This window comes from Brachycentrus maculatus, unplaced genomic scaffold (assembly GCF_059751285.1).
Source record: "Brachycentrus maculatus isolate JH-2025_06_01 unplaced genomic scaffold, ASM5975128v1 h1tg001772l, whole genome shotgun sequence".
Lineage (NCBI taxonomy): Eukaryota > Metazoa > Arthropoda > Insecta > Trichoptera > Brachycentridae > Brachycentrus > Brachycentrus maculatus.
In genome coordinates this window covers 1-21865 of record NW_028282368.1, presented here as the reverse complement: position 1 = coordinate 21865, position 21865 = coordinate 1, and the positions used below count along the sequence as shown (strand labels likewise).

The window sequence follows — 21865 nt, the reverse complement described above, 5'->3', positions numbered from 1 at the left end:
ATGCATTCTAGATATTATATGTAATCGCTTGGTTATCCATTAATACTATAGCTACAGACACATTCATTATCCTTATTGATAACCTTGAGGCTACAGGTAGTCACAAATAGTATGCATTGAGGCTATTATAGACAGGTATATTTGATAAACTATATACACATTTTAATCACTATTATTTCTACATTTATTCTTTTACTTTCCTGAGGATTTCACTCTATATTTGATCTCTTATTTTCTTTTGTTTGAGCCATTTCACAGCCCCGTAGGAATCGGGCTTTCGCGAAGAATGCTAGTGTCCGCTTTAGTTTTGGTCGTCTGAGGGATGTTGGAAGGACGAAATTGATTGTTGGAGATTTTGTAGATATTAATCTCTGATGTTTTTGTCGATGATCTCTTGGGCGATGATTTTGCCGTCGAGGACTTTGAGCACGCGGTGACTATAGAACTTCAAGTTAACGTCGTGGGTGACCATGATCAGCGTGATTTTGTCGATCTGGTTTAGCTTGGTGAGTATGTTCAGCACTATCTTGGTGTTTTTGGAGTCCAGATCGCCAGTCGGCTCATCCAGCAGCAGCATCTGTGGCTTGTTAGCGAGCGCCCTTGCGATTGTCACTCGCTGCTGCTCTCCCCCAGACAGCTGGTTGGGGTAGTGCTTGAGACGATGCTCCATGCCAACAGACTTTAGCAGCTCCTAAGCCCTCTTTGAGACTTCGCTCTGTGAGAGTTACCCCTTCGAATGTGGAATTAATTACTTTGAGGATCATGGGCAGCTCCACGTTCTGCTGCGCATTGAGCGATGAAATGAGATTGAAAGTCTGAAACACGAAGCCCAAGTAGTTTAGCCGAAGTGCAGAGAGAATATTGTCAGGAGTTGAGGCTTTAATCTTTTAGCCATAAAGGTTTAAGTTTCCCTAAGTAAGCCATAAACTACTTTCGTGAGCTTGTCAATTGTGCCTAATATGTTTAACAAACTCGTCTTTCCGCCCCCTGAGTTGCCTAAAATGATAACGAATTCCCCTTGCGAAATCGATAGCGAAACTCCTCTTAATGCTGCCACTCCTTCAAGACCGAACAGATAAGTTTTATGAATATCTTGCGCAACCACCACTTCCGACTCGAAGTGAGAGTAGGAATCCGACTGATTCATTATACTATGTTTAATATTGTATTCAGTGGCTTATTCTAATGATAATATTCGACTCTTTGTATTAAACAATGGATTTTATGCTCATATTAAGAATAGCATCATATTAATCATTAATCTATTTGGCTCATTTTATATTAATATTTTTAAGTCAAGGGCATTGCTGATTGGTGATCAAAGCCAGTGATGGGATGTGAAGGTCTATCACTTCGGTTGATCCTCATCGAAAAGTTGAATGTATAGAGACATAAATTCAGTCATTCAGTTAGCTTATTTGTCTTGCTTTATTTTATTTTTGAATCATATGCATATGATTCAGATATGCTTCGTATTGCCAAAAATAAAATTGACAATTGTGGCTTTGCAGCTAAACGCATTTAGCCTGGAGTATATATTATAACTTATGCTCCTTCAATAATTATTCTGCAATAAGTCATGGATTAGGAAGAAAGCCAACGATCATAAACTAAGGCTAAGAAAAGGTACTTCAGGAAGCCTCGATATCTTACTCCTACAGGCATCATCTCGAGACTCCTATTTACATGGATGTCCGCGCTATTGACCTACGGCAACAAGTCTGTTATCGACCAAGATGCCATCCCGTCATTGCACAGCCGTGATAAGCCTCAAATTTAATTCGACAAACTCTATAAGCAGTTTGAAAATACCCCTAGAAGCAAAAAGAAGGGGTTGACCTTGACAAAGGCGATCTTTCGCACCTTTTCAAAATAATTGATTACATTGTTTTTTTTGATATCTGTATACACGGTGCTGCAAATCGGGCAGCCCATCCTGACTAACTACATTATTCTCTATGTGCAAATGGAGAATAAGGACATCTAGATGGGAGTCTTTTATTTTGTTCTCATCTTGGTCATCACTCTAGGGATGTCACTCATGATGTCCCAGATCTATTACTACTTTGCAGTCCTGGGCTTTAACCTCTCCAACACCCTCAGCCTCATGCTTTACGACAAAGTGCTCAAGCACCCTTTGCTCACCGAGAAATAGTTCGGGCCCTCTGAAATTATCAATTACAGTCAAGTTGACGCGCAGAGGATGACTTACTTAGGGTTTCAGTTAGTCTCGCTGGTATTGGCCCCTCTTCAAATCTTATTGATGATGATTATGCTCTATATTTACATCGGCTATGTGCTCCTCGCAGGCATCGGCGTCATGATCCTCATGATGGCTTTTACTATCGTGTTCACTCGGATCACTACAAAGGCCAATGATGATATGTTGATGAAGAAGGATGCAAGGACCAAAGCGTCAGAGGAAATGTTGAGCATAATAAAATTCGTGAAGACCAATGCGTTTTAGAAGTTCTTTTTCAGGAAAGTGAACCAGAAAAGGTAGGCTGAACTTAAAAGCATAAAAAAAGTGCAATTGTTCGGCGTGACGACGATATTCGTCTATTGGTTCTGCCCAAGCCTCATAGTGGCTATTACCTTTTTGGTCTACTCCTATTTAGGGATTGAGATTACCGCATCAATAGCCTTCACCATCATCATCATCTTCAATATCTTACAGACACCAATGAGGCAACTACCTGTGGCCATTTCCTATGCGATACAAATATGGTCGTCGATCAAGCGAATGGAGCATTTCTTGACAACAACAGAAATGTCCACAACAGTCGTCAACAAACATGACTTTGATAGGCAAGAATATACGGTAGAAATAAGCAACGGGTACTTTTATTGGGGCATCGAAACGGATAAGAAGGCTCAGAAATAAAAAGAAGCCAAATAATATTTAGAATTAAATCTAAGCAGAAGAAAGAGCGAAGAAAATAGCAAATAGAAATAAATCCTAGCATATTTCGAAGAATCGGAGTCCGAAAGATCAGTTTCATCCCAAAATATACTGATTGAGTCTCTGATCTCCTCCGATGACAATAAGTACGAAAACGAGGATGATATTTGCACTATTTTTAACGCGAACATCAAGTTTCGGAACAAATAAGTGACAATGATCATTGGAGATGTCGGCAGTGGGAAATCCAGCATCCTCTACGCCATTCTGAACGAAATGAATTCTCTCGCGAAGTACAACCCAGCCATCAATGTTTATGGGTCAATTGCGTTTTGCCCTCAAAAGCCGTGGGTGATGTCAGGGACTATCAAGGACAATATTTGCTTTTCTCTTCCCTACAACCAGAAGAAACTCGAATAAGCAATCTACTACTCCTGCCTCACAGATGACCTGAAGGTCCTGGTGTGTGGACTCGAGACGGAGATTAGCTAGAAAGGTGTAAATTTGTCGGGAGGGCAAAAGGCAAGAGTGAGTTTAGCAAGGGCACTTTACTCGGACAGAGATATCTATCTATTTGATGATATTCTCAGTGCTGTCGATCCGAATGTCGGCAAGTTTATCATGGAGAAGACTATCAACTAATACTTGAAGGATAAAACCGTCATAATGCCAACCCATGCAGTGCGCTACGCCGACATGGCCCACAACATCGTCATCATGGAAAACGGAAGGATCATATAAAATGGGACTTTTGATGAAGTAAAGAGCACCAAGTTGTTTGAGAGCATCACAGAGATCATGAGCAAATAGGTCAAGGAAAACCCATAAAAGATGAGGGAGGAAGACGAGGAAACTAAAAAGGAGCAGCTTCTCATGAAAGAAACTGCGGCAATGCACCTGAAATAGGAGCCAACCAACAATACCGACAGATTAATCGAGCAGCTGATCATCCCGGAAGATAAAAAAAATGGGAAAGTGGGCATGAAGTTGTATCGGACATATGTCGAATTAAATGGGGGGATGCTTTTTATCGTCTCAGTGATGGGCTTCATTATAGGCTGGGCGGTTCTGTCCATCTTGTCGAATATCGCAATTTAGCGCTGGTGTGAAACGCCTGGAGATACGAGCTATCAGATATATTGGTATCTGTTTTTGTCGTTTGCCTCAACCCTGTGTGCTTCGGGCAGGGCAATGATCTTGGTCATGTCGGGCATCAAACAGGGGAGAATCATCCACAAGAGAATGATTAAGTCACTCCTGTATGCCTGTTTACTATAGTTCTACAGCCGAATACCTGTCGGTCGAATCTTGAACAGACTGACCAAAGATCTCCGAGAAATCGACGAAGAGCTTGGAAACATTGTCGGCAACTTCTTAGTTAATGTATTTCGTTTGCTCTCCACATTGGCTATCTGTCTGTATGCGACAACCCCATACATTATGATTCCTTGTGCCGTCATCTCCTATATCATTATAAAACTCAGCGAGTACTATTTGAAATCTCAGAGAGAATGCAGCCGCCTTTAGAAGATCTCCTCCTCTCCAATTATCACAGGGTTTTCGTCGACGGTGCATGGCGTGGCAACTATTCGCGCATATAACGCAGAAAAGGATTTCTTCCAGGAGCAGTCCAAACAAATCGAAGTCAACAAACGAAACAAAATAGTTCGTGAAGCCTTGCAAAGTTGGTTCTCCCTCAGGCTTGGTCTGCTGTCGTTTATCATAAATATAGGCGCCATTGGATACAGTATCTTCAGTGGAGGCACCAATGGCTCTTTGGCAGGCCTGCTGCTGACTTACTCCCTCAGTATCAATCAGAATCTAGTCGATGCCATTTTTAGTTATGTTTCGCTTGAAACAAAGATGATTGCCATCGAAAGGGTTGAAAGCTTCACATTAATCGAACCGGAAAACGGGTATGTCGACTATTGCAGTGACTGGTGGACGAAAGATGAAGGATTCAATTCGGATGCGATTCCTAAAGGAGAAATTTCCTTCAAAAATGCATCGGTCAAGTATCGCCATGATCTACCAGACGCCCTTTCAAATCTCAATTTCACAATAAAGCCAAGAGAAAAGGTAGGGATCGCTGGGAGAACAGGGGCAGGAAAATCCACCCTTATTCATTGCATTCTTCGAATATTGGAACCCAGTTTAGGGTCGATTCTTATCGACGGCAAAAACATCCTCGAATACAACCTCAAAGACCTCAGATCATGCATCACAGTTATCGACCAATAGCCAATTTTGATTCATGGTACTTTCCGAGAGAATTTAAACCCTGCCAAAATTTACAGTGATTAACAGCTTGAGGATATCCTGAGGTAATGCAATCTTTGGAAACTTGTCAACGATAAAGGCGGATTAAGTGGGAAAATTGCCAATGAAACTTTATCGATTGGGGAGAAGCAGCTCTTTTGTATATGCAGGGCATTCTTAAAGAAATCAAAGATTGTGCTAATCGATGAAGCTACTGCGAATATCGATATGAAGGCTGACGAGCAAATCCAAAAGTTAATAAAATCCAAATTTAACGAGAGCACTGTTCTCACCATCGCTCACCGCCTTTCCACTATCCAAAACTGCGACACAATTATTATTCTGGATAAAGGAAGGATAATCGAATGGGCTTCTACCTCCAGCCTCCTCAATAATGAGAAAAGCATTTTCTACAAAATGTGCAAGTAGAATGACAAATCGTATCTGGACTGATTCTAATTACCATCATCTGTCATATTATCATCATCCCTCTGTCATATTATCATCATCCCTCTATCATATTATCATTATCCCTTTTATCATATTATCATCGATCATATCCATTGGTAAAATTAGCCCATGTTACCAATTAATTCGTGGTCTTCTATTTTCTCGAGAGCCGCATCGAAGTCGCATTTGCTGTATTGTCGAAAGTGGGCTTATAGGTCTTCAAGAGTAAACTCCCTCTGATTTTCACACCATTCTTTCATTTCAGAGTATATCATCGCCTTCTTCTCGCAAAAGGCTTAATTTTTTGAATGCAGTTCAGCATTTTGCTGGGCGAGGGTTGCCTTCTCATGAAACAATCTTTTCATGACCCGCATTATATGTAAGGGGATATAGTTGCCGTCAACTTGGGTTATCTTCACTAATTCCATGCGAAATGTCATGCTATAGTTCTGCAGCACTCCTAGACATTCATAGTAAAGTCCGTCCACTAACTTCAAGTCCTTCTGAGTATTTTTCAATTCATATTCGAAACTCCCAGTTTCGTCGCTGAATACTAATTTATCTTTGCTCGAAATGAGCCTGCCCACGTAGCAAAGCATATGGTTCGAGTAGCTGATTCGTAAGGAATTGTTAATTAGCTCGGGAATGTTTTTGATTGTGATGTAGAGTATGCGATTTCGCTGTAACATTTTATCGTTGCTCATTCCTCTAGCGCCAATTTTAATCAATTGAGTATTGTATATTAGTTGTGTATTTAATTATCTATTATTCTGTATTGTAAACATTTGCCAAAATATCGAAATACTTTTGAGCTTTATACAAATTTCTACATCGCAGAAGTAAAAGGATATACTTCTCAAAATTAAACAATTTTGGGGTTTATGGTTTATTTATTAATTTATTTGTTCTAATTTTCTGATAAAGCTACAATTATATTCTTTCCAAATAAAATGGGATGTGTTCGTCCTGAATCCGCCAACAGAACCATCATGAAGACAACTTCAAGAAAAGGATAGATGCCAGAGTATTTGTTTGAAGTTCAAAATGAGTTGAGTCCTCAATAAAAGTTCAGCAAGTAATAGCTTGAATACATCTGCATCCAGAATCCACAGCAGTTATTCAATAAAATCGAAGTGTAAAGCTGCTTTAAAATATATAACAGTGTTTCGAAAAGCAAGGCCATCTCAGCAGCTGCGAATGCATTTGGCAATGATCCCTCTTTGACCAACTCTTCTTCTTCTTCTTCCTCGCAACAAATCCAAAAGCAATATTAAAAACTCAAGAATCGAATGAAATACAATTTCTGATGATACTTAATAACTTATTTTGCACATGGACTGAGAATGTGTAAACATGTATGTAGCAAATAGGAAGATTTCCAATAATTTAATGAACGAAGATAGTTGAATATTGAGTATATTATTATATGGGTGAGATTATAAATAATATTTATGAATTTGATGAAATTGACATTATAAATAATCAATAGGTTGATAATCGCAATATAATTTGATCAAGTGTTAGGGAATTCGGACCTCATCTCTATTTGCCTCTACGCGATGAGTCTCTAGGTTCCCTGCAATGGCCAGGCTGAGGAGATGCTGGCTTAGCTCTTCCAAATGCTCCACTTAGCGGCTAGGTAATTAATTATGCAATTTACCTTCAAAGTTCATAGCGAATGGGTCAGTCTTTATGCAATTTTCTTATGGCTCCTTAAATATTATCAGCTAAGAAATTACGGCTTCAGTCGCGCCTCATGCTCTCAGATGTCCCTCAAAGGAAGTATAGTTGGGATTTAATGATTTATATAGCCCTAGATTTAAGCTATAATAAATCAATTATGAACTATCTATGAACTGCAAATATTAAAATATTAAAACTATTAATTTATGAATACGATAATTTAATTATAATAGGTAAGTAGGCATTATTTTGTCAATACGACTTGACGTCTATATATAAAAAATGAGATCTATATAAAAAATGACACTATAAAAATTGACACCAAAATTTTAAGTAATTATATCAGCATTATCAATATGAATCAATCAATCAAAATATATTCAGTCTTTAAATGAGTGGCATTGAGCCAATAAGGCCAGACTAGGGACCTGGAGATCCTGAGGAGGATCTTAGTCCAGTATCGATGTCACTTGCCTTCTATGAACATCGGGTGGGTTGAACCTCCATGCTCCGTGGGTATGTGTGTTTGTTTAAGTTTATAAAATTAAGAATTTATGGCATTTTTTACTTGGTATGTTTTGTTTCCCGACAATCAAAATATAAACATATTATTAATAAATATATATAATATATATAATATATATAATAAATTAATTAATAAATATAATAAATTAATAAATATAATAAATTAATTAAGATATATAATTAATTAATTAATTAATATATATAATTAATGAATAAGTTAAATTGCATAGATTATCATAATAATCGTAAATAAATATAATACCATGATCAGATAATAATATAATTATGATTATGATTATGATCCAATTCAATTCAATCAGTAATAGTTGCCATTATTCAAGAGCCAAACAAATTATAAATCGTATTTTCTATTGATATTCCAAAACTAAAGCAATTATTTGCGAAGGAGTATTATGCAACCGCCGAAATTAATTGCTGGCTTTAATTGCCAGTTAGTTATAATTTTCGAAAGACTGAAGTTCCCATAATATTTAAATAGAGATTATCAATGCAGAAGTTATTCTATGTGGTCTGTCGATGGCTCGAAGCTGAATAATCCAAGCAATCTGAACGGCTCGGCACTATGATCAAGCATGATATGGAAATTGTCGGCTACAACTATTAGGAAATTCATGGCACTGAGCGCCAGAGATAGCAACTGTATCGCGAACGAGAAATTTTAATTCGCGAAAAGTAAAGACTCGAAAGGCAAAGAAGAGAAATAGAAATCGAGAAACTTCAGAACGAAAAGCTCATGCTCGAAAAATCGAAGCTTCAAAGGGAAAGAGACATCCTCAGGCAAGAGGAGCAGCGACTCAAGAACGCACACAGCCTCGAGGAAAAATAAAAAACAGAATAAATCGCGAACTATCCATCAGAGAGACAGGATGAGCTTTGTGGGAGACATTAAATGGAGGATAGGAGAAACATAATGATGGAATAATTCGAACGACTCAAAGAAGAGCGAGAGAAGATTCTACGAGAGAGGAAAATACTTTTTGACAGAATGGAAAAAATATAAAAATTGCAGCAGCTCCAAAAAATGTACCAAGAGGAACTCATGATGCTCAAGTCTGGAGGCAAATCAGAGGAGGATGAACAAAGGCAATCATAAGACAAAAGCCTCGATGAGCAGCAATAGAAAAAGTAAAAGAATCTGCCGAAAGAGGAACATTAGGAGTGATTAAATTGCCTCGACTTTATTTGATTTCATATTATGCACATCGTATTCTGTTACAAGAAGGCTCCTGTAAGTTTATTATTGCTCTCATTTTCGACAGGATTTTAAATGAAACTAAAATATGTCGACAGCTGCTTGGACAAGTTTGCTTATTTTGTGACTATTTAAAATAAATAAACACAATCAATTTATGCGGATGGATTATAAAGTGATGCGAATCATAATCTAAATAATTGTTGGAGAATAATAATCTGGCATATTCCCATATTTGCACACTGATCTGATAATGTATTAATACTGAAGATGGATCCCCATGACAACTTTGTAGAGACCCCAGATAACAGACATAAGCAATTGGGAGTCGAAGAATCGCCTGATTAATATTAATCAGAATAGTAGGGCCAGGTGAGTCCGCTATCAAATTAAAAGATTGATGCCAGAGAAACTGCCGAGAGTAGCCTCACTTCCTCATTCGATGTCAGCTACCCTCACAAAAAGTATGGTAAAATGATGGTGTGCTGCGAAAAGCCCTTCTTGATTTCTCTGGGGCCTGATTGTAAATTTATCATCATATAGATTGGTGCTTTGTTCCTGCATTCTTGATATTTGTATGCGTGGCTTTTTTCACGGCTAAGTTTGTCTTCGATAACAGTTCGAACTAGTGGTTTCGGCTCGCCACAGTTTTAATATGTGGAGGATTTTGTTTGTCTTACTTAGCAGTTGCCACGAGCAATCCTGGCATTATCACTCCCGAAAACAATCTCTAAATCGAATTGAACGACTCAGGAAACATTAAAGATAGTAAAAAAATGCGAAAATGCCAAACATGCAACGTTATTGTTAAAAAAGGGACGCACCACTGCAATGATTGCGATGTATGCGTCGAAGAATATGATCACCACTGCCCTTGGACTTCAAAATGCATTGGAAAAGGCAATTTGTGCAGATTTTATATCTTCTTATCGATGGTACCAGTCTTTCTCTTCTATGTATTCATTGCCTTCTCGATAGTTATGGCCAACAATGTAACGCAAAATACTCACAGCATTAGGAAAAACCCAATTTAGGTTTGATTATCATGAGCCTTATTGTTCATAAGCTCTAATATTAAGTTTACAAAGGAACAAAAATAAATATAAATAAATAATATGTTTTAATTTAATATAAATATATATAATAGAAATAGAAATATAAATATAAATATTATATGCTCTATTATAAGATAGGATAAGATAGGATAAGATGAGATAAAAGCGTTAAAATAGAAGAAAGCACAATCTTCAAGGATCTAAAATCACTTTAATTACCGGTATAAGTATACTGTTTTACATACTATCAAAAACTAAATATCAATTTCACCCATCTATGCAATAAGTTAGAATCGCCGATTTATGATATAATGGATTTGTTTATTTTATAGTTCGCGTTGTAAAATTTAGTGATACGCATATATGTTAAGAATGTAAGCAAGTAACCTTCTGCACCCTCCTAAGAAATACTCAGTCAAATATAGTAACCCTAGAATTCGATAAAAATTTAGATAAAAAAACGGCTCTTTGGCAAGCAGTCATTAAATTGAGAAATGCTCTGACACGAAAGCCCCCCTTCATTAAATACTCAAAGATTTTATCATATAAAAACAGAATAAGTAATCCCTTCTTCTCATACAATCCCTCAACTTATGCGCCACCTTCACAAAAATATAGCATAATTAAGTTCAGGTCAGAGAGGAAGAGGTCTCAAAATCGAAGCTTTCGAAGAGGAATAAAATTAAATCAGTAACTTTTCGCTGCAATCAACCAATATTTGCCTCTAATAGTGATCAAGAGGCCATAGACTTGAAGCCCAAATGCAATTCGATATACAAGAAAAATAGTCCTCCGACTTTGAACAAATTAAACACAGCGCTTTAGAAGAACTCATAAAATAGGATTCGTAAGAGAAATCTGAGCGAAACTGAAAAGCCTGTGAATTACTTTTCTCACCTGACATCATTCCATTTCCGAAGAGCCAACAAACACAAAAAACTGAATAATAATATAATATTTCATAAGTAGAAAACAGGAAGCAAAGCGATCAGCAGCACCAAATTTTAAAAAGCCTCGAGCCCCCTCAAGAACAAAATAATATCTATGAAATTTTAGGAGGAATCATGCAAGATTTAAAACTGCCAGTCTAGGATCAGTATTGCCAAAACTAATGACTTCAGGCAGCGAAACTCGCATTACAAAACGATGCATACGGAGGCTGGTGTTGATTCTGGCATGAAAGTTGTCTCCAGGTAGTTTATCTATAGCTTTGAAGATTTAATTGTGCCAGACAACATGGCGGCTGGCAAGCTTAAAAAGCATAAACTTGAATAGTCATATGACGCAGATTCGGATTAAGATTTTTCGTATCTAAGGACACTAACTTGATAATGCATAATCATTTGTGATTGTAAAAGCAAGCTCGTAAATTAATAAATAATCTTGTAAATGACTGACTTCTTTGAACTTATTCGCATATTGGTGTAACACCTCAACCTGAAACAACATACTTTAGTTTTTAGACCTCTCGAAAAAAATATCAGCCATCAATATCATATATTATAAAATTTGAACCAACGTTGATAGCAAATACTTTATAAAACTCAAAAGAGTGAAAAGTGACTATTCTGCGGATTAAAGCAACAAATTAAATATCTTAAGTTAAACCAAGACTTGAAATATGAGAAATGGTATTCAGTTTATCACAGAACATCCAAGATTTCATTATCCCAATGAGTATCCTTTCAGTTCTTGACAGGATTTGAAGTGTAGTAATTTTTAGAAATCGATCCTGCTGATCCAAAATTACGCAAGCTCCCCATTCCTGAGGAGTTTTAATTCCCGATGTTTCCTAGAGTTTTGGAATTAAGTTCTTCCTCAATAGGCTTAATTTAGGGGAGGGAAACCCAACTATTGATTAATTTTTTGATGAGAGTCTGCATTTAATTTTGGTTTTGAGTATCCTTCTTTTCGTCATTCTACCAGTTTGGGATGGAGTCGACCTGTTTCTTCTGTACAAGAGACAGAATCTTGTTGATTTCGGAGACATAGCCTGAGGTTTCCATTCTTTTCTCGATTTCATTTAGGGACTTTTTAACTTGGAGAAACCAATTCGACTTCTTGCTCGTTTCGGAGCCCATCTTGCTAAAAAAACTGTTGCTGTTACTATAATATTTTATTGAGCTCTGAAAATCCAAAATGGGCTGAGTGAGAGTGCGAATGTATTCAAAGTTTTTGACATATGTCTTATAATAGCTGTCCAGCAATTTGAAATACTCCTGCTTTTCGATGAGAAGCATTTTTTGAAATTATTTGATTAACAGCTCTGATTACAGTTCAACTTGGTTTTTTATATTCAAAATCCTTTGATTTATTTTCTCTTGCGTTGGCTAGCTCTGTTCCAAACTTTATAAAATCTTCGAATGTTCTCCTCTCCCCAAAGTCGACTTAAAAATTTTGCCGACGGAATTCACATTGTCATGAATCTTGGCCGAAATTGAAACTGCCGACTCTTCTAAACTCTTAATGCTTTCGTCATGATTATAGTGATAGCTTTTCTTGAACCCTTAGGAAATGCATTTATCGCAGATGACAGGATTGTTCTGACACTTGAGATCCGTGCATAGGTGAGTGATTTTTTATTTCCTGTGTCTGCTGCAGTTGAGAGTACGCGGTTTGGCAAATTCAGCGAAAAGATAATGATCAGAAGAAAGATCATGCTACTTATTTTAGTGCCTGGGGTCATTCATTGATAGATTGTTATGGTTAATCTGTATATTCAAATATTAATTCACATTTTAGAAAATATTAACATGCTCAAAGATATTATATTATGAAGACGACTCACTCCATCCGGGTGTAGAATCAGAGCAGTATATGTGTTTGGAGGATGGAATTGGAGGATAAATGGGAAATTAAATTAAGATTAAATTGATGATAACTGGATTTTAAATGTGCCTATATGATGAATAGTCTAAATAATTATTGTTTCTGTTTCCAGGGTGTGCACAGTCGATGAAAAGAAGAAGCGGGGAGAACTTTCATGAGCTGATGAACAAGGAATGGAGCATCCTATCAAAGGCCTAACACCAATAGATTTTAGGTTTGTTCAAAAAAACGGAACAAAGAAACGGAGGGATCAGCTTCTATGACATGATTAATATTCTCAAATGTTCTTCTATTCTTACTCAGCAGCAGGATTTCCAATAAATCAAAACCGCAAGGATGAAATTAATATTGAACTTGCCAACAAAGAGATCAGGGTAATCGATTTAAATGTTCTATTGGCTCAGGCTGCTCATCTCAAAAAGGAAAGGGACGAAAGCGGCAGGGGAGAAATCTCGGAGGAAAATTAGTATCGTAATTGCCTTTTCATATGTTTAGTTGACTCATATGTTTAGTTGACTCTTATGTTGCCTTAGGAGGAGCTGCTGACGGGGGGAGGCTATGTCAGAAAAACTCAATTGATCGAAACTATCAAAAGATAATTCGAGCTAACCTTCGATATTGAGGCCTTAATTGAAGGAATGCAAGGCTAAAACTTAGATTATACTGCATTCTGCTCTATTTTTGAGCATGACAAAGAAAATGGAAATGGTCGGCTGGCCTCTTCGGCTTCACAAAGATCTCTTCAAAGTTCCAGCAGCATGAAATCTCTTGCTCTGGATGAAAGAGATTTCCAAAAATTTATGTCACAGTACGAAGGCCCAGAAGTTTATCAGTGGCTAGTTCATTTTGAGAATAATATTAAGGCTCCGAGGATATGGAAAAAATTATTCTATCAATTCCAATCTCTTTTTGACAGAATAGCTGACGGCTTAATTGTCGATATTGGTGTATACCATTATTTGAGCGGATACATTGCTGCTGGAAATCGTTAGTATGGCACTACTGCATTATTAAAATATCTGCCAAACTATAGTTGGGAACCCTGAACATCTTTTGAGATCCTCAAACTATCTTCCTGAAAGCCTATCCAATGGCAAAATATAAAACACAAAAGCCTGGCAAGTCTAAACTCTCCGATTTATCGATAATGACATTAAAGGAAGATGAAAGATGGATGTTTCTCAGTTTTTTTATATATACAAAACAAAGTTTGTTTTAATTCTGAGATAGGCAATAATGCAAAGCATTATCGGCCAGCAAGCAAGAATGAGATCGAAGGACTGGACTCAATTTCAATTTTTAGAAATATAAGCAGTATATGATTTAGTTATATTTAATAATTTAATAATTCAAACAGGGATAATCGATTTACTTATGGAATTCTACATCGCTTCATTTAATGCATTCGGCCAAGAAATTCCTGAAATTCACAACCTTTGCTTTTGGCCTTACGCATACCACTATGCAAGCCCAAATTCGTTCCAAGAATCACCAATGAAAATTGATCACAAACCAAATTGCTCGACCGTAAAAGACGATTTTCATGAAAAAGCCCAACAGGGAGTCGTATAGAATAGAAATTAGGGCCAGAGAACGAAAAAAACGGCTGCTTGTTCAGCACTTAAAAAAGTAAAAACAATTAATAATTAAGAAAATTCGAAACAATGACGATTTCAAACGCAGGAACCAGACCCCTCATCGCAATTTAGCATCAAATACCTGGAAAGTTTATCTCAGGCAGGTTCGAGATATAAACTCACAGACTTTCCTCAATCTCACCACAATAATAGTATACAAAAGTTTGAATTATACGGCAGAATAATTCATCGCGCAGCTCAACATTTTCTTGCCGGAACAGACCAGCTACATTTCCATACAATTTATGAAGAAGCTGTTCTAATTTACGGGCGATCAACAGCGAGACTCATTTGTTTAAATTCTGTACAGCTCAATTCGGAGGTTCTTTCGATTATAGATTTATTGCATGAACACCAAATTAGTGAAAAAGACACGAAAGATTCGAAACCAGCAAATTAAACAAGGTAGACAGATTCTGAAATAGCTTTATCAACTCTGATCTTATATTAACTGTTTCCAGAATATATAGATTTTAATTCATCAATGACTCTTGTGATGGGATTTAGTTCAAAATGGTTCCTGCACTTTTGCCAAAAATGACCAAAGTATCATAAAAAAATGTGATCGTTATCTTGGCCCTGACATGAAAAAATTCTATTATCTTTATTCAAAACCATAGATAAATTCAGTTAAACCCGTTCTTAGCCAGAAAAACAAGTAGCTTTATTTATTTTATTTATTTTTGCTCCTTTTTTGTATATTATTCACAAAAAATATCAAAAGGCCCTTCCGTTTTGAGTCATATACTCAGAGGATGCTCCTTTACTTATTTTCGGTCATTAGGTTTTTTTGAGGATTTTTACGCCCTTTTCTATTGCTGTATGACATATCAATATGAGCCTGTGCTCTTAAATGCTCTTAAATAAAACTCAGAGGAATATTTTGTTTGATTCAGTTTCGTATTGGAATAAAGAGGAATCCCGTTGAAGAAAAACTTAATTTATATTGTAAAAATGATGAGTTGAAGGCATGTAAAATTTAAAGCGCCTCAAATGAAAGTGAGGAAATACCACAGTAATCTTCATAATCTGAAAGGTCCTACTCTTAAATACAGATATATCAAAACAGCCAGCATACCATACTCTTGCTGAATTCTAATCAGCGCAATAAATTGAAAATCAATGATCAATGCAATGCAATGCAATGCAATGCAATGGAATCTATTAAATTTGAACAAACTCTCTTAAGCCACAACCATGTGCTCACTCGTAAGCATGCTATAAATGAGTACAATATAAGCAACAGGACAATAAAATAAAATGAGCAGCAATAAGAAGCTAATTTCTTATCGAGAGTGGGCATTACTATTTCTATGATGGGACTGTGTGTTAGCACATAAATAGATCGCAGCAATTGAGAGACTATTCCTCATTCAATACTGCAACAGCCAATAATATATGAATACTCTGATTAATTTGATTATATTTACATACAATATTAATTTTAGTTGGTATATAATAATTGATTATTCCTGTTTCTGACATCCTTGAATGATGATCGAATTTATAAGAAGAGTATCAATGCTGGTAGGCATCCATTTATAGCAATGCCACTAGATATAGTCCTACAGGGGTTGGGGTTGGGGTTGGGGTTGGGGTTGGGGTTGGGGTTGGGGTTGGGGTTGGGGTTGGGATATCTTTGGCATAGATCTATTATGCTGTATTCTCGATTTAGCATGTCCCAATCATTTGTAGCGTCAATTCAAAAGTATGAGCAAAGCAGTTAAATATTCAGCATTACTCATTGTGGAGGATACTTATGATTATTTCTGCTTGTATTCTATATAACGAGGGAATTTTTTATGATGAATAATAGCCGATCGTATGTTATGAGTAATTGTCTAGATGCTAATTGAAACTGGGTATAAAGAATCCCTACTATCCATAACCAAACATTTTAGTGTGAGCAATGAAGAGGGCAGATTAAAAATCTGGGTCAGACTTTGAGGATTTTAATTGTGATCGAATAAAATGACTAAAATGGTGTGATCAATAAAAAGTATTACAATTTATTCATGAAAGTATTTATCATATCAGGAGACAGTAAAATGCTATGACTAGCAATGGCAGAGTCGTATCAAGTCAGTTCATGCTGGCCTGTAGGGCGTTTCTATTTCCATCGATTCAATTCGGATTGGTAGCAGTTCTTTTCTATGATGTGTTGTGGCTGTGAGGGTGTCCGTTTGCACAATCTTTGCACTCGCAAAGCTCTGAGCATTCCAATCCAGCACTGAAACACTCGCAATATTTTTTACGGCACATGGTCTTTTTGCATGTGCATTTCTTCCTTGGCACAAAGGCCGGCACCTCCTTAAAATGATGGGGGTGCTTCCAGTTGGTGAGCATTTTGGCCTTATGAATTTCGTCCTCATTGCCAGATCTGTTCCTGCAGCAAGAGCATCCACAGTTCTGGTTGCATTCCCTATTATTGGCAAAGCACTCGCAATAAAGCTTGAGGCAATCGATTTTTGAGCATCGGCAGCCTTGGTGTGAATTATTGTGAGTAGATGAGGCCGTCTGATTTTAAGGAGAAGAAACAGTTGTGGATTGGAAGCTCGCTGCATCTGCATACTGGTCTGCTTCAAATCGGTTTTCATACTGCTCATCGCTCTCCTGGATGAGCCTCTCGAAGAGATTAGATTTGGCCTCGTGAGCACGATAGATGCACTAAACTTGGTCAGGAGTCAACATTTCGAGGGGCTGTCTGCGACTCTGGCAAGAAGATCTCATTAATAATTATAGATTAGCATAAAAGAGCATAATAATTTATAGCCTAGCCGCCATGCCAAAGCCCACTCTGAAATTATTGATGCATCCTCCCTCCAATCAAACATGCATATTAATCCATACTATCAGGCAGTCTACTATTTTGATTAGGAATTGCTACGGTGGTCAGCTATGGCAATAATTAAAATCCATACCATAATAGTTAACATTAATGCGCAAATACTTATAATAGCAGACTAGCCTCATCATATATGCAATAGGCAGATATTATATTGCCCATGCTGAAGTGTCGATTTAAGAGGTATTACCAAGACCATCAGTAATGACATCCTATCTGTCGTTGATGCGCATGAATAGCTGCCTATCCAATTATAATAATACCTTTACCTTATATTTTATCCATCTTGATGCTGATTCGTATTGATCGGATCATGCCATCTGATCATCTCAATAAATGGAAATAAAAATATGAATGCTCCTCATCACAGATCTGTTAATCCTACATGAACATGAATAATAATATCTCTCAAATCCCAAGCTAATGTCAATGTAAATGCAACAAAGAATAGTGTACGAGCCAAACAATTGCAAACATTGATCACCCATATTTACTTGTACTCCTGACTCTCTCCTCGTTGAACGATGATACATCTTGATATATCGCATAGTTTTATGTTATCTCTGTGATTGGGTGCTGCTTCGGGGTGGATGGATAGCCGTTTCCAAACGCTTTTGTTCCCTTTAATCTATTCACAACCTGCTCCACCTTGAAATATGCCAGTTTCGTATTGCCCACGATGAAACGGCCACCTGCTTCAAACTCCACATTCAATGTCTATGCAGAATCTACTTCTAAGTTCAGCTCTACCTTGCCTGCCTCTATCCTTATATAAAACCTGACACTGGCTGTGAATCTGAGGATCTCAATCAATGCCCCTGAAGTATCTTCTTTGCTACGGATCGTGCAAGCATATTTTGTATCAAGAGTATATATATTCCTTTTAATGTCCTTTCCATGCTTCATCTACAAAGCTTCTGGCAGCAGTTTACACTCACCTTCAAGTGGCTCTCTTGGCTTGACTACATTTCGCAGATTAGCCACAAAATCATAGAGATCGCCTGCATAGAATTGAAATGCATTGCAACCCCAAGAGGCGTCTAACTTAACATCGAGCCATCCCTTTTTCTGGAGGTACTGAACCACAGAAGTATAGAAACAGTTTAAGTGTATTGTCTGGTGCCCTCCATATGATCTAATTAATGTTACATTTACTTGAAATCTAAGTGCTTCGATGGGACAGTTTGGTTTATGCATGATTCGGGCTCCCCTTGAATCGCAGAATAATAAATGAGCTTATAGCCATCTTACTGGTCGATCTCATAGGCCTGGTTGTGATTCTAGACTATCATTGATATTTATCCGTGGGTGGGGCTTTGATACTTGTACTCAATTGTCGGCTCCAAGAGTGTCCTGTGCAGGGTCTCATTCAGAGCAATAGGCATTAGATTATTGAATTTGCCGAGCAATTGTGTCTCTACATTCGAAGGAGTAATGAGCTGCATGGCTCGATCCAACATTGCAACCAGATTGTCATGATCTGTTTAGTTATAGGGCTCCATTCTTTTGATACTCATTCTTGCGCCTATGGTTAAAGCAGTGAATCCTTGGCTTCCAGGCACCAAAGTCCAATGCAGATGACCATCTTCTAAGTAGAGCAGCTCTTTTGTATAATTGAGAGACTCTGAAATCACAGACCCTAAATATCGTTGCGTGTACCATATGCCCATCCCGAGACGGATCCTGCGCTGCCTGTCCGTGAGTAGTTGAAATTGTAGGCAAATTATATTTTGCCCCCATATACCTTGATCCTATCGCTGCTGGTGATCTAAATTGCTTGCTGGGAGTCGAGAAATACAACTGAGAGAGTGGAATTATTAATGACATAGCGGTTGTTACCGGCTTGGTATTTGGTCTACGAAATGCTGAGGCCAGACGAGATTGTTTGGAGAGCGAGATGAACTTCGGTCTAGCGGGTCACACCGTGGGGTGAAACATAAATTCCGACATTGCCCTTTTTCGGGTCCTGCGCTGATCCCAATGTTGCAGAGATCACGATTGTTAGACAGATGATATACAATTTGGTCATATATAATGCAAATAAACAAAATATCTCACTCCATCTGTCGATCTGGAGAACCATTATATTCAAATGCTGCCACCAAACAATATGTGCTGGCATTGATATGTGAGGTTGATATTGATATGTGAGGGGATTGTGTAAATTGATGATCACTTGGTGGCAGCGAGATTATTGGCCAATATCGCCCTGCCCACTCCTCGCCGGAATATGCACAAGGCGATCGAATCCACATCTTCATTTCCGTACACTCGGTATGAGGTATCTCTGAGGGCTTGCTGTCTGAAGCAAGTTGCCATGTCGGCAAGTTCGTAGTTTCTGGCCCCGTCGATGCTGAGTTTTGTCTCGAATTATTCACTCATTGCTCAATAAATAATGATATTAATCATCACGCATTATTTTCTAGCCAAAATGCGATGCCTTTCTAATTTATAAATTACGCACTGAGTTCTTCTCTACGCATTTTGCTCGTATTGGGCACTTAATCAAGTATTGACATCCCAACAGAGGCAATTTGAACATTGCAACTCATGAACAATTCAATCAACGATTCCATTTATTCATTCATTCATTTTACTTAATCTTATTACAGTAATATTACATTAATATTACAGTAATATTACAGTAATAATTAATATTAAATACTCTCCGCTTTTTGAATGTGATGCTGAAGATCGATTACACAAATTAAGTGACCAAAGAGAATCTGCCCTTTTCCGCATTAAAGGAGCATACACTTTCTAATATATTTCCTCTTATGAGAAGATGCTGAAGTCGTTTTGTTTTTAAACTCCTAAAAATATCGATAAACGCTAGTACGCGAACTCTCATACATAAATTCTATCACTTAAAATTATCATGGGACCAACGTATGCTCGAAAACACCCGGCATAGTGGGAAACGGCAAATTCAAGGCGTTTCTTTCTGTTAAACTTGACTCACAGATATAGTAAGATAGATAAAACATTATAAAAGTAACTATAATGAAAAAAGTCGTATCGTTTTAGGACACCATTTTTCGGGCGGAAGATTTCGCCAATTACTCCATCAAGAAGATCATCGGCAAAGGCTCATATGGCTATGTGGCGAAAGCTGTGAACAAAACTACGAAGAAATATGTGGCAATCAAAAAAATCACGAATTTGTTCAACTCTCTGCCTGAAACCAGGAGGATCCTCAGGTAGCTCGTCCTGCTGAAAAACTGCAAACATGTCAATATTGTGCAGATATTGGATGTCATAATCCCAAAAAATCAGACCCTACACACCTTCACTGAACTATACATAGTGACCTAGTTCTGTGACAGCGACCTGCAGAAGGTGTTCAGGACGGATGGAAACTTTTTTGAGATCTAGAACATTAGGATGATCTCCTACCAAATATTCTGCGGGTATTCTTTGCTTTATATAGAATAAAATATTTGCATTCAGCCCAAATTATTCATCGTGATTTAAAGCCAGCCAACGTCCTCATTAACAGCAAAGGGCTCACCATCAAAATTTGCGACTTCGGGCTCTCGCGGGCTATTGACAATGACTAGTAAGACTAAAAATAGCTCAAAGGTCAATTAGATTACTAGAGCCTCTAACTCAAATCGACAAACTCATCTGAAAATATATAGAGCAATGGGGATATAGAACAAGCAGAAAGTATTTCACGCAGCGAAGGTGTTTAACAAGCACGAAATATCTAAAGCACCTAAAAGACATAAAGCCTCGAAGGCGCAGAAAATGTGTAAAATGTGTACAGTATGGAAGATATAAAGAATGCAGAAAATAAATAAAATAGATAAAAAATCCTATCCAAACAAGAAAAGTAATCGATTTCTCCAAGCTTACTTTGTGAGGTTTTATTAAAGAAGTAGCAAATAGATTTCAATAAACCCTAGGAAGTCTAGGACAAGAACGAATAAAGTTCGAGCTTGAAAAGTCGGAAGGGGAAATTAAAACGCATGGCCACAACCACGGTCCAGATCAAAGCCTAAGAACAAAACAAAGAAGCATCTAAAATTGCAAAAAAATAAAAGCTTTCGAACCCCAATGCGAAACTCACACTCCGTGTTACAACTAGGTGGTATCGGGCTCCAGAGCTAATTCTGCTGGACCGGGATTACAATAAGCCGATCGACATCTGGTCAGCTGGCTGCATCTTCGGGGAACTTTTGAAGATGCAGAAATCTGTATGCGTCGATATCCTCCAACGGTTTCCCTTGTTCCCTGGCAAATACTGCTACCCTGTTTCCCCCTAGACGTTAGGAGCTGTTTACTAGAAGATTAAAACGGATGAAGATAACTCAAGTCAGAACAAGAATGATCAACTTTTCATGATCTTATCAGCAATTGGGAAACCGACAGAGGCCCAGATGGATTTTTTGACTGACGAAGCAGCCAAGTAGTACATTCGAAAGCTGTAAACTGTGCAAAGGAAGACCTTCGATCAAATGTTCC

At 37.6% G+C, this 21865-nt stretch overlaps 2 protein-coding genes and 1 pseudogene across 2 annotated transcripts; 2 read left to right on the top strand and 1 right to left on the bottom strand.

Moving 5' to 3' along the window:
- Positions 1–287: 287 nt before the first annotated feature.
- On the bottom strand, positions 288–689 carry LOC148298648 (ABC transporter H family member 2-like). Its single transcript, XM_088276736.1, has one exon. It carries the CDS (start codon positions 668–670, stop codon positions 365–367), a length of 306 nt encoding a protein of 101 aa, XP_088132862.1. The 5' UTR covers positions 671–689; the 3' UTR covers positions 288–364.
- Positions 690–1330: 641 nt separating this feature from the next.
- On the top strand, positions 1331–5206 carry LOC148298647 (uncharacterized; annotated as a pseudogene).
- A 13854-nt stretch (positions 5207–19060) lies between these two features.
- On the top strand, positions 19061–21597 carry LOC148298646 (uncharacterized; the record flags this gene model as incomplete). The annotated part of the gene is made up of 3 exons (XM_088276734.1): positions 19061–19096; positions 20426–20598; positions 21489–21597. Coding segments are annotated over exons 1-3 (318 nt in total), but the record flags the coding sequence as incomplete, so codon positions are not given.
- Positions 21598–21865: the final 268 nt, after the last annotated feature.